At 32.1% G+C, this 12,560-nt stretch overlaps 1 protein-coding gene across 2 annotated transcripts in view; it reads left to right on the top strand.

Annotated features, from left to right (window-relative positions):
• Positions 1 to 12,235, top strand: part of LOC128179745 (dynactin subunit 1-like) — a 263,574-nt gene extending 251,339 nt beyond the window's left edge. For both annotated transcript variants that reach the window (XM_052847306.1, XM_052847304.1), the window contains one exon: positions 7,032 to 12,235. In XM_052847306.1, the coding sequence (XP_052703266.1) occupies positions 7,032 to 7,172 (141 nt within the window). In that variant the 3' untranslated portion in view covers positions 7,173 to 12,235. The remainder of the gene's footprint in view (positions 1 to 7,031) is intronic.
• The last annotated feature ends 325 nt before the right edge of the window (positions 12,236 to 12,560 follow it).

Below are 12,560 nucleotides of genomic sequence, written 5' to 3'. Positions count from 1 at the left end.
AAAATTTACTTGATGGATTGATAAAGAATCTTTTTTGAAATATGATTTCACAAAACAGAAACAAATATCAGCTTTCAACTTTTTCATATGAATTTATGAAACATGGTATTTTGAAACCACATGCCAAAGATTGTCTGGTCAAATTTTTTTTTTCTATTAAGAAAAGATTTTTGAAAATCAAAGCTGCTATTCTTTTATACCTTTTTTTATCTATGGAAAAAATCTAAAAAAAAAAAAAAAAACAAATCGTCAAATGAAGTACTTATCAAACGATGATATTTTACAAAGAAATTAAAACTAAAATACGAAATTCTAGAAGAATTGCAATTTATCAAATTTTAACCGATACCAATTAAACATAAACTGATCCCAATCAGAATTTTTAACCGGGTTTTCCAACGGAAAAATCCGGTTATTAAAATGGCAGGCGGGCGGCTGCCAAGAGGGTACCCTCATTGTACGGATAATTCCTCCTACAGTTTTCAAGATAGGAAGTTGTTTTTTTGCAGATCAATTGTACATATATCAGAGGTGTGCATATTGCTAGGATTTTGATTTCTGATAATTTATGAAAAAAATACCAGCTTTTGAATTTAGTAATTTTTTTTTACAAAATATTGCATATATGGTACCCTCATTGTACGGATAACTATTCCTACAGTTTTCAAGATAGGAAGTTGTTCTGTTGCAGATCAATTGTACATATATCAGAGGTGTGCATATTGCTAGGATTTTTATTTCTGTTAATTTATGAAAAGAATACCAGCTTTTGAACTTAGTCATTTTTTGGCAAAATATTGCATATAGAATACTCCATTTCACTGAATACTGTAGGTAGTGTTTATCAATTCAGGGTTGACATGGATTATGGATACAGTTCACATTAAAGAAAACCCGGTTTGCTGTCACATTGACAGCTTTTCACTTGTTATAGGTTAATACGAACAACTCAAAACACACTATATTTTTTTTTTGTCTTTATTTGTAGTTTTTATCCAATGGATTAAAAAAGTTCGACCATTCTTGCTTTTCATTTTCATACATTTATTTTTTCAAAAATATTACATGTATAAACTTTAAGTTTATTTTGTCATATTTTACATGTACCGGTATTTATAGATAATTGTATTGCACATTAATGACCTCTGATCCTCATTAATGATCTCTGATCCTCAGCAATGTTCAATAACTCTAAAATATCTGGATTTCTTTACTTTGTACCATAAATCTGACTTTTATAGTATTACCATCAGTCATACAACTGCGTGCTTGGCTTAGTGAATCCATGGAGGATTACTACTTACGTACATACTGGTAAAGAATCCCAGCTAAAAATGCACCAGTACTTCTTTTTTAAACTCAGCTTGTTTAATTAATCCATTATATCAACCATATTAGTCAAATTTGAAATGACTTTGTAGAATGCATGGATACAATCTAAAAAATTCATTTTATTTCATTTCATTTATAAAGTTTGAAAGAAAAAGAAAAATTTTATGATGAAAAAATATTTTGCGGCTGTGGATTGGAGGACTTTGATTCATACCAAATTCTAAGCTTTAAAATGTCATGTTTGCAGCTAAAATGATAATTTTGGTTTCTATAGAAAATACAAATAAATTCATATAAAATAATTGGAAGCGGATATCGGTGTCATTTTTGTATATTTTGTATATATACATTGGTGTGTCGAGCCACCTGAATTGTGATTGATACATATAACTGCTTGAAATGTTCTATTGTGATAATTTCATTTAAACCAGGCACATAGCATCTGAGGTGGGATCTTGTTAAAGTTTTTGGAACAGGTGCCTTTTGATAGCCGTTCTAAGTTACTACTTGTCCAAACTTCACTCCACAGGCGTTGATGCTGAATCAGAGCCATAGGTTTCATATGCTAGAGGATGTTTAGTTTTTAGGAACAGGTCACATGTTTATATACCAGTAGATAGTAGTACTAGTTCAAACTTCCTTGGCTGATTATATAGTTAATATAAATGAATCGCAGAGGTAGCTTCAGATACAAAGACCAGTTATCTACATGCTTAAGCTGATTTAAATTTTGGAACAACTCAAATTGTGTTAGGCCTTTGGAGCTGGTTATTGAATGAAGTAAATTCTGCTCATCCTAGTCAGACTTTAACAGTTAATATTACTATGGATGTGTAAATATTCTTAGATTCATCTTGATTATCTTGATGCTAGAGCAGGTATAAGTTTTTTAAGTTGTTTGACTGTTGGGAAAAAAGCTGTTCTTACTTACTTTAATGGATCATGTAACTTTGGATATGAAACTTAATGCTAGCTTTAGATACAGAACCTGATCTCAATTATCACGAATGCTATAAAAACCTCCTACCTCACTCAAACTTGCTTGATGGATGTGTTTGTTGTTTTTTAACATTTTGTTTAACATTTTTCCTATGATAGTACTGTATGATATGATACACTATTGTTTCACATGATATTGTATTACAGAGGGTTCCGCTTAATCTGATTAAAAGATTTACCGATTTAGCGTTTTTATGGTCTTTGATTTTGGTATAGAATAGTATATAACTTGTTTCAAGACATAATTTATCAATGAAAAGATATAATCTGTATGTCAATAGTTTGAAATGAAATAATTTACCTTGGTTTAGCAATAAAATAGCATTTTAGTTTTTGTTTTGTTTGTAAATGCTCAAAAGAAAATTCTCTTTATGATGGTTTCAAAGTGGCCGCCATTTTGACGGGAAGTAAGGGATATATAAGAAATTATATCAGATTAACTGAATTTTTCGATTAACCGCTATCAGATTAAGTGAAACCCTCTGTATAATTATATAATATTATTGTATTACATGATATTGTATCATATGATATTGTATCATACAATGCTGTATGAAATTTACATATGATTATTATACAATTTTGTATCATGTGATATACAATATTGTGCCAAAGAACACTACAGTGTTCAAGATCATTATTAAACTATGATTTTCATATAATATGATAAAGGGATCTTAAAAAGGTGATGCCTCAGAAAGGCGATCACTCGTCTCAATGAGCTTTGTAATCTGTGATTACCTATGTTTTTTACTGCAGACTTTTTTCTTTAATTTGCATATAAAAAATTCAATTATCATGGAGCTGCACCTCCCCCACCCACACACAAATTTTTGGGGAGCATGTAATAATAGGAAATAAAAATGAGGAAATGAATGATGAAAATGAAGTTAAAGAAATACTACAACCCGTCTCTCATCCACAAACCCAACCACCATTCACTTCCTCCCACCCCACCCACCCCACGGATTAGGATTTTCATCACTGTGATTTGTTTTTGTTGGTTGTAAAGATTGTTTGGGTGAGGCTGCCCCCCCCCCCCCTCAAAAACTATGCTATATGCCTGTTAACAATATTTATTCATAAGATATTGGATGAGGTTAGGCAGCAGGCACAGCCTATTTAAGCCTTCTCCCTACATGTAATGATTGACTTGATTGTGGTTGATAGATGAAGTACTTTTTAGCTCACTGAGCTGAAAGCTCAATTGAGCTTTTTTGATTGTCTGAGCTGTGAGCTATTCTGATCATATTTTGTCTGTCGTCCGTCTGTAAACTTTGCACATTTTCAACATCTCCAGAATCACTGGGCCGATTTCAACAAAACTTAGCACAAAGCACCCTTAGGCAAAAAGGGATTCAAAATTGTGATTTTTTTTTTCAAAGGGAGATAATATGGAAAATTATTGAAATTTTTTGAATTCTTCTTCTCAAGAACCATTTGGCCAGAAAAATTGAAACTTATATGGGAGCATACTCAGGTAGTGAAGATTCAAAGTTGTGAAAATCATGATCCCTGGAGTAAGGATTGGGCCACAATGGAGGACTATATTTTACATTATGAATACATTGAGAAAATCTTTTTAAAAACTTTCTCAAAAACTAATCAGTCAGGAAAGCGGAAACATGTGTGAAAGCATCTTCAGCTAGTGTAGATTAAAATTTTTGAAAATCATGACCCCAGGAGGTAGGCTGTGGCCACAACAGGGGGTCAATTTTTTGCATAGGAATATATAGAGTAAATATTTTTAAAATTTCTTCTCGGAAACTAATCAGCCATGATAGCTAAATCTTGTGTGAAATCAGGTAGTGTAGATTTAAAGTTGTGAAAATCATGACCCCGGGGTGAAGGGTTGGGCCTTAACGGGCCTCGATTTTTTACATAAGAATATATAGATTAAATTTTTAAAAATCTTCTCAGAAATTAATCAACTAGAAAAGCTAAACATTGTGTGGAAGCATCCTCAGGTAGTGTAGATTGAAAGTTGAGAAAATCATGACCCCTGGATGGGGTCATAATGGGAAAACTAAATTTTACATAGGAATATATAGAGTAAATCTTTAAAAATCTTCTTAATAAAAAAATAATTAGTCAGAAAGGCCAAATCTTGCATAAAATTATCCACAGGTAGCGTAGACGCAAAGTTGTAAAAATCATGACCCCTGGGGTAGAATGGGGCCACAATGGGGGTCAGTTTTTACACAGGAATATATATAGTAAAATTTTAAAAGCTGAAGGGTACCTGCAGCCAAACCGATGTAAAACATATGTTAAAGAGTTTATTTGCCAAAATTTAATGCAAAAAACCGCATCGAAATCGATGCAAAAATGACGGAGTTACGCCGCTTCAAAGTGGCTATTTTTACCTGCATTGGGAAATCTATTCAAGAGAAATCAGAATTAGGCGATAACGAGGCTTCAGCGGAAGTGGCGTCACGAGGTCAACAGGAGGGAAATTTCTTTACAAAGCTATACAAATTAAATTCGATTTTTCAGCCAAAATGATTAATATCGGTCTGATGTTTTGAGGTATCTAGTTATTTAAAGTATTGTAGATTTAGAAATTTGTATCCGTTATTTTTTTATTACAGTCAGATTTATTTTTAAATGATTTTAAAATTTGCTATTCTCGTCGCCCTTTTACCGATGAATACGATATCTTAAAACGCTTGCATGGCCAGATTTATGTTCATTTTTCATTTTTTGATTACATAATATCCTTTCACACATGAGTGATCTGAGATAATGACACAGGTAAACTAACGAAGCCACTGCTCCGAAACACGTGTATCTGGGGTATGTATACACATGGTTCACGAGTCTGGTGAACAAAGAGAGGGTTTCACACCTCTAGACTGGTAAATTGATTTGTGTATAATAAGCTACTCAATTCTTAAACAATAAAAAGAAAAATAAATTAGACTGTGTGAAATCAAGCACTCGTAAGCTAATACATGTGTATAGTCCGTCAATCAGTGATTACAGAATCATACACGAGACTATCAAATAGTAAAACTAATGTTCGAAGTAAATGCCTTGATTGTTACTTATGTAATCACTTAAATAATGACCAAATTTACAATTCAACAATTTTAACCTTTTTTATGTGATCAAGTAATTATTTCGGAAGTAATTACATGTACGTTGGTCTTAATTTCGTATTTAATCAAGTGCAACTTTCTTTCGAGCGCTATGGTCAGCAATTTAACGCGTTAACTCCACATTACTTGAATTGTTATACTGACAACGAATCATTATGAAATCTGAATAAACATTTTGACAAAGGATGTAAATAAATGTAAAATGAAATTCCATTATCGTATTTTTAAAAGAATACGAGACAGACTTAATCATGCAGCCATCTTGGACTTTCGCCTTGATCCGTTTATAATCCGTTTGTTTTTCAAAGAATGCATACTATATTGATTTTTATTGGTCCTATATCAATATTATTCAATAATCGGGCGAAATCTTTTGTAATTTTATGCCTTAAACGAGGAACAGACCCAGCGTTACCTTTTACGAAATATGTATTATCAATATTATTAATCAGTTAATAATGTCACGGAAAAATCATTCGAAAGAATGGCAATATTAACAAAATATGTTTCTTAAAACAAAAGGTTGATTAATTGCCATTTTGCTACGTATGCTGTGCATTTATATGCAAAATGTGTTAAACATTTGACTAAATTCATGAAGCAAACAATTTTCCGAATTCGGCATTTTTGTTCGATAAAATACGGTTTTAAACTCAAACAACAGTATATTTAGTCATCCACGGTTGATAAGGAAATAAACAGAAAAAAATGTTCATATATCGATAAAACAATACAAGAAAACGATCTGTTTTCATACGATATTCCTGTTTCTCATACAGTCGCGTTGACCCCGTGACGTCACAGTTCATCTCGCGCCAAATCGACTTGATTCAAAACTCGTTCAGGTGTGAAATCGGGTTTTCCCCAAATATCTCGAAAACTACTTATGCGATCGCTGTAAAATTTTCAGGATGATGTTTTTACACATAGATCTTCATTATATCAAAATTTGACCGGCACTGCAGGTACCCTTTAAGGTAGGGTAGATTCAACCTTGTTTAAACTATGATCCCAGAGAAGGGGGGGGGGGGTAGGCTGGGGTTACAATTGAAGGGGGGGGGGTGAATTTTTACATAGGAATATATATAGAGAGAAAAAAATTTAAAATCAACGTCTTGAGGAGTGAGATGGGGCCACATTGGGGATCCAATTTTACAAAGAAACATTTTAGTTATTCACAAAATTGAAACAATATTATTTATGGTTTTATTTATATTCAAGCATGTTGATGTATTGCTGATTCTTTAGAATTGTTTAGACTGTGGCCCCTGGACCATTTTTTGGGCCTCACAAGGGATTCAGAGTTTGTTGTATGTTCATTACCATAGATAAACAACTGTTTAGAATTTTTTTGAGAATACAATGCTCAACTTGTGATATGACTATCATCCTGTTTGAAAGGGGACTGGATAATAATCATAAGAATATCCAGGGGGTAGATTTTTAATCTATACAGGATCTAGAAGCTTTATACTACATTATCCAAATATTTTGTATTATGGCCCCATTAGGCTGATTTGATCATGCCTATCGTTCCTTAGGTGAGCGATGTGGTCCATGGGCCTCTTGTTATTATTCTAACATGATGTTGATTTTCAGATGTTGCTTGAAAAGAGTGCAGAGAGTCAGTTGATTGGTCGCATCTCAATACCGACTAAATTAGGACAAGAGGATAGAATTCCATTGAACCTTCAGCCCTCAAGTTTCAAGGATATTCATGCTGCTTTTTTGCATATGTAAATTGTATAAAAATTACAACCAAAAAACTGTTCGAATGCATGCTTAATTCTTCTTGGTGGCTGTTTCTGTGCAATGTTGTTTTTTAAATCGAATTTTCATTATAAACAATATATTAACAATTACATTGTATATATAAACAATTGGTGATATTTTTCGGGTTTTTCAATTTATCCAGGACCCTTCAAATTGCTTCAATACATGTTCTTATGAAACCAACATATTCATTATAAAGAGCACTGATGTTTGATCAAATATATTTGACAATGATGTTATATCTACATGAACAATTATTATGAGAAATGTTAATACTTGCAGAAACTGAATAAGCTGTTCTAACGTTTGGTATTTGAGGAACACGAAGTACTGATTTTTCAAATTTTATGTGAATTAGAACCTTTACATGCATGTTTAAAATTTGATATGTTAAACATTCGCCCATATTGTTTTTTGAACAGGTGATTTACTAGTGTATGCCACTTAGTACTCTTTTTGAACAAATGTATAGTAATGATTTTGATTTTCAAATTCCTATTTTTTTCAATTTAAGACTGCTAAAGGGTTAATCTTAGGAAGGGAGTCGTATCAGGGTTCTCACAAATCAAATTTTCTTTTGAATGTTATGTCTTACATACAATCGTACAATCTGAATAGAAATAAGCTGACCCAAGTTAAACTAATCACTACTCGTAAAAGGCATATTCTTCCATATTTCTCTTTCTCGCTATCACTACAACGCCTATATTAAGCCCCTGTCACACTGTCACAATTTAGAGCTACGGCAGTGTACAAATTCAATAATCATACATATTCAGGATTCATCAGAGATAGTTGAAGGCTTTCTTTCTTTATCTCATCTTCATCAAATTGCCAAATGCGGGAATTGTTTTAAACATGTTCAAAACAATTGTGCCCAGAGTATGATTTTTTTGTACACTCTCGCACGGCACTCGCACTGCACTCCTGCACATAGTCGCAATAAATCACAGTATGAATTACCATCTTTAAGTTCTCCTTAAAGATAGCTTAAAGATGCTTAAAGGTATCTTAAAGACGATCTTTAAGCTATATGTGTTGCTTAAAGATGGCTTAAAGAAAGCGTAAAGATGGCTTAAATGCATCTTTAACGACAACTTATAGGTCCTTAATGTCCAAACTTCTTTAAGCCACCTTTAAGCCATTAAAAAATCTTTTAATTCAATATTGTGCTTAATTTATCAACAAAATGTATTAACTTTATGATAGAAAAGGTATTAAAACTTTTTTTGTCCTAGAAAATAAAATGAAAAAAAAAAAAATCAAAACCGCAAAGACGAGGATTGTACCCGGGACCCATCGTTTACCAGCATCACCTCACTCCCTCTGCGCCACTGCAACTTACATATATTGGTGGTTTTTATATCCTATATATTAGTGGATATTGAATTAATGTACTGAATGTGTATTTTTTACGTGAAAAGATTTTAATTTCCATTCAGTTTGTAACAATCAATGATATCTAATTTATAAATTATATGCATGCATGTATTTAGAATGAAATACGGAAATTGGTATTCAGTGAAAAAAAATATATTATTATACCTAAATGGAAACCATTAGGCTTACTAGTAGGCCTACTTAGTTAATAAATTTAAACTGAGTTGATATACATTCATCTAATTCATAGCTAAATGGAATGCAAGGAAGAAGATGAAATCATTTCTTTCATTAAATGCATTGAAACTATAAGGGTATTAGTGCTACGCAATTTCCCGTTTTTCATGATCAAGGCACCGTTCCAGTATGTTTAAATATTTAATTGTATACATGATTTTTAGACTATCAATTCTATAACAAACAATATTACCAATTACCGGTGACGTATTTTCTGCATATGCAAATGATTTATACATACAATTGTATGATGTACCACGCCAGGTATGTGACATATTTACCCTTATACATATATTTAAATAATTAACCCTTTTTTATGATCACCGGTACAGTAATTAATTAGCCTCTAGATTTTACTCTTACATACATGTAACTATCTTTAATTTGTAGACGTAACATTTTTAAAACCCAGAGTTAGGAAATAATACTTTGAAAATGAATTACAAATGTAAATAAACTTTTATCACTATACTTATCGTATGTACACGTACATACCAAGATTGCACCTGGGCACACGACACACCTGTTGTGTATATTTTGTATATTCTGTGTTAGTTCCAGGGGTTTTCTTAAGTTGGACAAACAATAGACTCTAATTAGATATACACAAACGAACAAAACTATATCTAGACAAACAAAGCAGTTATATCCTGCCCGATTAACAATAGCAGTTGAGAGTCTTTTCATCTTTAACATGTATCTATCAGATCTAGAATTAGACCTAGAAATAATTAAAATTGAAAAAAAAATGCATACCTTAAACCGATTATTAATTAAATTATGCATTTTTGGTTCATTATCTTTATTTTGTTTAATAACCGGATGAACTGAGAGAGAGAGAGAGAGAGAGAGAGAGAGAGAGATTTCACCGATTAATTTATAATAGGAACGAGACATATTTTAATAGATTTAGATACAGAGACTGCGCTCACCCCTACAATAATTTTGAAAAAAAACCATAAAGAATTTTATAACGGCAATCTGTGTCCATCGGAGCGGTGTTGATGATAGCGATCAGTATTTAAAGGAGCGACAATTAAAACCGCCTGGAACACCCTCTTTCCTTGGAAATTATATAATCACTCGGATCACCCCCTCCCATCCCTACAAAAGATCATTTGCATTTAATATATGTTTTTATTGTTCAGCTTGATCAATCTTGACTTAAAGGGAACTTAAAGATGGTGTAAAGACAACTTAAAGGAAGCGTAACTGACACTTAAAGAAGCTTAAAGGTGGCTTAAAGATGGCTTAAAGGTGACTTAAAGAAGTTTGGACATTAAGGACATGTAAGCTCAGCTTAAAGGTGGCTTAAAGATCGTATATCCTTTAAGGACTTGCCTAAAGATTGTTTTTTGCCCTGTGAATCTTAATCATTCGTAGGAAACTCACGAAACCTTGATGTACTTAAGATATTACGAATATCCTTCGATATACCCCGAGTATTCTTCAAGTTCTTGTGATTTTCTTGAGCCTTCCCTGGGTATCCTCTGAATGAATGAAAATGTAGTTCGATTTCAAGCCAATATAATACAAAAACAGGGGTTTGAGAGCGAGTGCAATACGAGAACTTTGCGAGTGAACTCTGAGATAGTGCAAATATACGAGATTAGTTAGTGTTTCAGAATAGTCTTCTTTTGATTACCAAGTACATCGTCCAGTAAATACGCAAGTTTCTTGTCTTTCGAAATATAACATATACTTGTAATTTCTCCTTTCTGGAAAAAACCATGAATTTTAATCTTGATTGATAAAATTATTTTGGTAATAAATCAAACATTGCTGCTGCTGTTTTCATAACTATTTATATATATTAATTCATGAACTAGAACAATATCATGATCTTCTTGTTCTTTTATAATTACAATAGGCCTAATAAAGGTCCGTCGGCAAATTATTAAAACAATTTTAGTCACAGTTGAAAACATTGGCACAATATGGATTTCGTTGGTAATCTTAGCCCACGTACGTGTAGGTGTTTACAATTTTTTTTATAATCTATAGGAATATTACCCTTACTGCATTATTTATCTTGTGGTGTAAAAAAAATATTTCCAGGTAAGTATTCTGTGCATAATACAATCATTAGGTTGTTTAATAATTACTTTATTAATTAACACAATATATATACATGTATATTTGTAAAAACCTGTATCTATTCGTGGGAATATCTGGTATCAATCGTACAATTTCGTACTCATTCTTAAGAATATCATATAAAAATCGTCTTCCATCTTGCATACTAATAAGAAGATTACTTGATCGCCCGAATTCGTACACGAATCGCCACTACTCGCCCTGATATCACACTGTAGTAAAGTCGTACAATATTGAAAAATGCACTGCCTGTAGAATTATTTCAAGACAGGTGATTTTTAACTTTTTGTTTTGTGGCAATTATAGCATAAATCGTGACAGTGCAACAGGGGCTTTAGCTGCAGACCTCTTAGAGTTCGAAGTTGCTGTAGATCTTTCACCTATATGGACGTACATCTTAATTGCCGTTTTACTCGGTCGCGATGAAGTTATCAACGTTCATGCATATTTTTCAAGCCAGGAAAATACTGAAATCAAATAAACAGGTCAATGCAATATTTACGAACAGAATATGCATATAAAGCAAGAAAAAATGAACAAAATGTAAGATTACGAAAGGAAAAATGCAGATGTGCTAGCGAGTGTAACAAAATCGAAGGTTTTTTACACCTATTTACGAGCTCTTTTCAGCTTTTAGATTTATCCGAGACCAATGTTTTTCAGGAACAATGGCACAGAAAAATCTCAGATAGTTTTTATCAATCTAACTGCTAAATGGTTTCGATTTTTGATAAAGGAAATGGAGGATTTTTAATTCAAATGAAGTTGTAATTAGGGGCTTTGTATTTTTCCGACCAATTGCAATCATGCATCATTTACTGTAGCTTAAGATATCAAAGAAGAAAAAGAAACATCTTATTTTAAGAAATCTTTTTATAGATTGAATATCAATTTATATATTTCATTGTAAAAAGAATATGATAAATGATAAAAAAAAACGTACAGTAAAAAAATTAAATAGAGGTTAGAGGAAGTGCAGGCCATCCAATATCCATTTTTTTTTTTTGGGGGGGGGGCTTTGTTGGGTAGTATTGTATGATAGATATTCTATAAAATTAGATAAATGGGATTGCATTTTTTAGATTAAAAAAGAGCGTCTAGTTTACTCAATTTATTCATATCCGTAATGTTGGGTGGGGAATTTTACATTAAGCTGACCTTCCTACAAACATTAGATGGTCAAATTTTATTTAATGGTTACAATGACTTAAGTGTTATTAATTTTTTGATTGTATTATTATATCATGATTTTTTCATAAAAACGTGAAAAAACTGGCTCCTTTCCTTAAGAATAAATAGTGCTTATTACAATGAAATTTTGTTTGTTATTTGTTGAATTTGAATATTTATGAAATGAAAATAGGTATTATTACAGCTCAGAGAAGCATCATATCATGGATTAATGCAAAAACTTTGTTGTGACGACATTTTGGAGAAGAACTTGCAATTGGTTTATGTGTATTTAGAGGAATTGAAACCTAGATGATTGGAGTGTGTGTGTGTGTGTATGTATGTGTGTATATATATACATATACCTGAGCCAAAGGCTTTGAGTTTTTCTCATCAAAGAAGATCGAGAAATAAGATAACACAGATGCCAATTTGGTTTAGTCGTAAAATAAATCTCGCATATAATTTTTT

Source organism: Crassostrea angulata, chromosome 4 (assembly GCF_025612915.1).
Source record: "Crassostrea angulata isolate pt1a10 chromosome 4, ASM2561291v2, whole genome shotgun sequence".
Taxonomy (NCBI): domain Eukaryota; kingdom Metazoa; phylum Mollusca; class Bivalvia; order Ostreida; family Ostreidae; genus Magallana; species Magallana angulata.
Note: the sequence above shows the minus strand (reverse complement) of the source record. Positions and strands in the feature narration are given on the sequence as shown.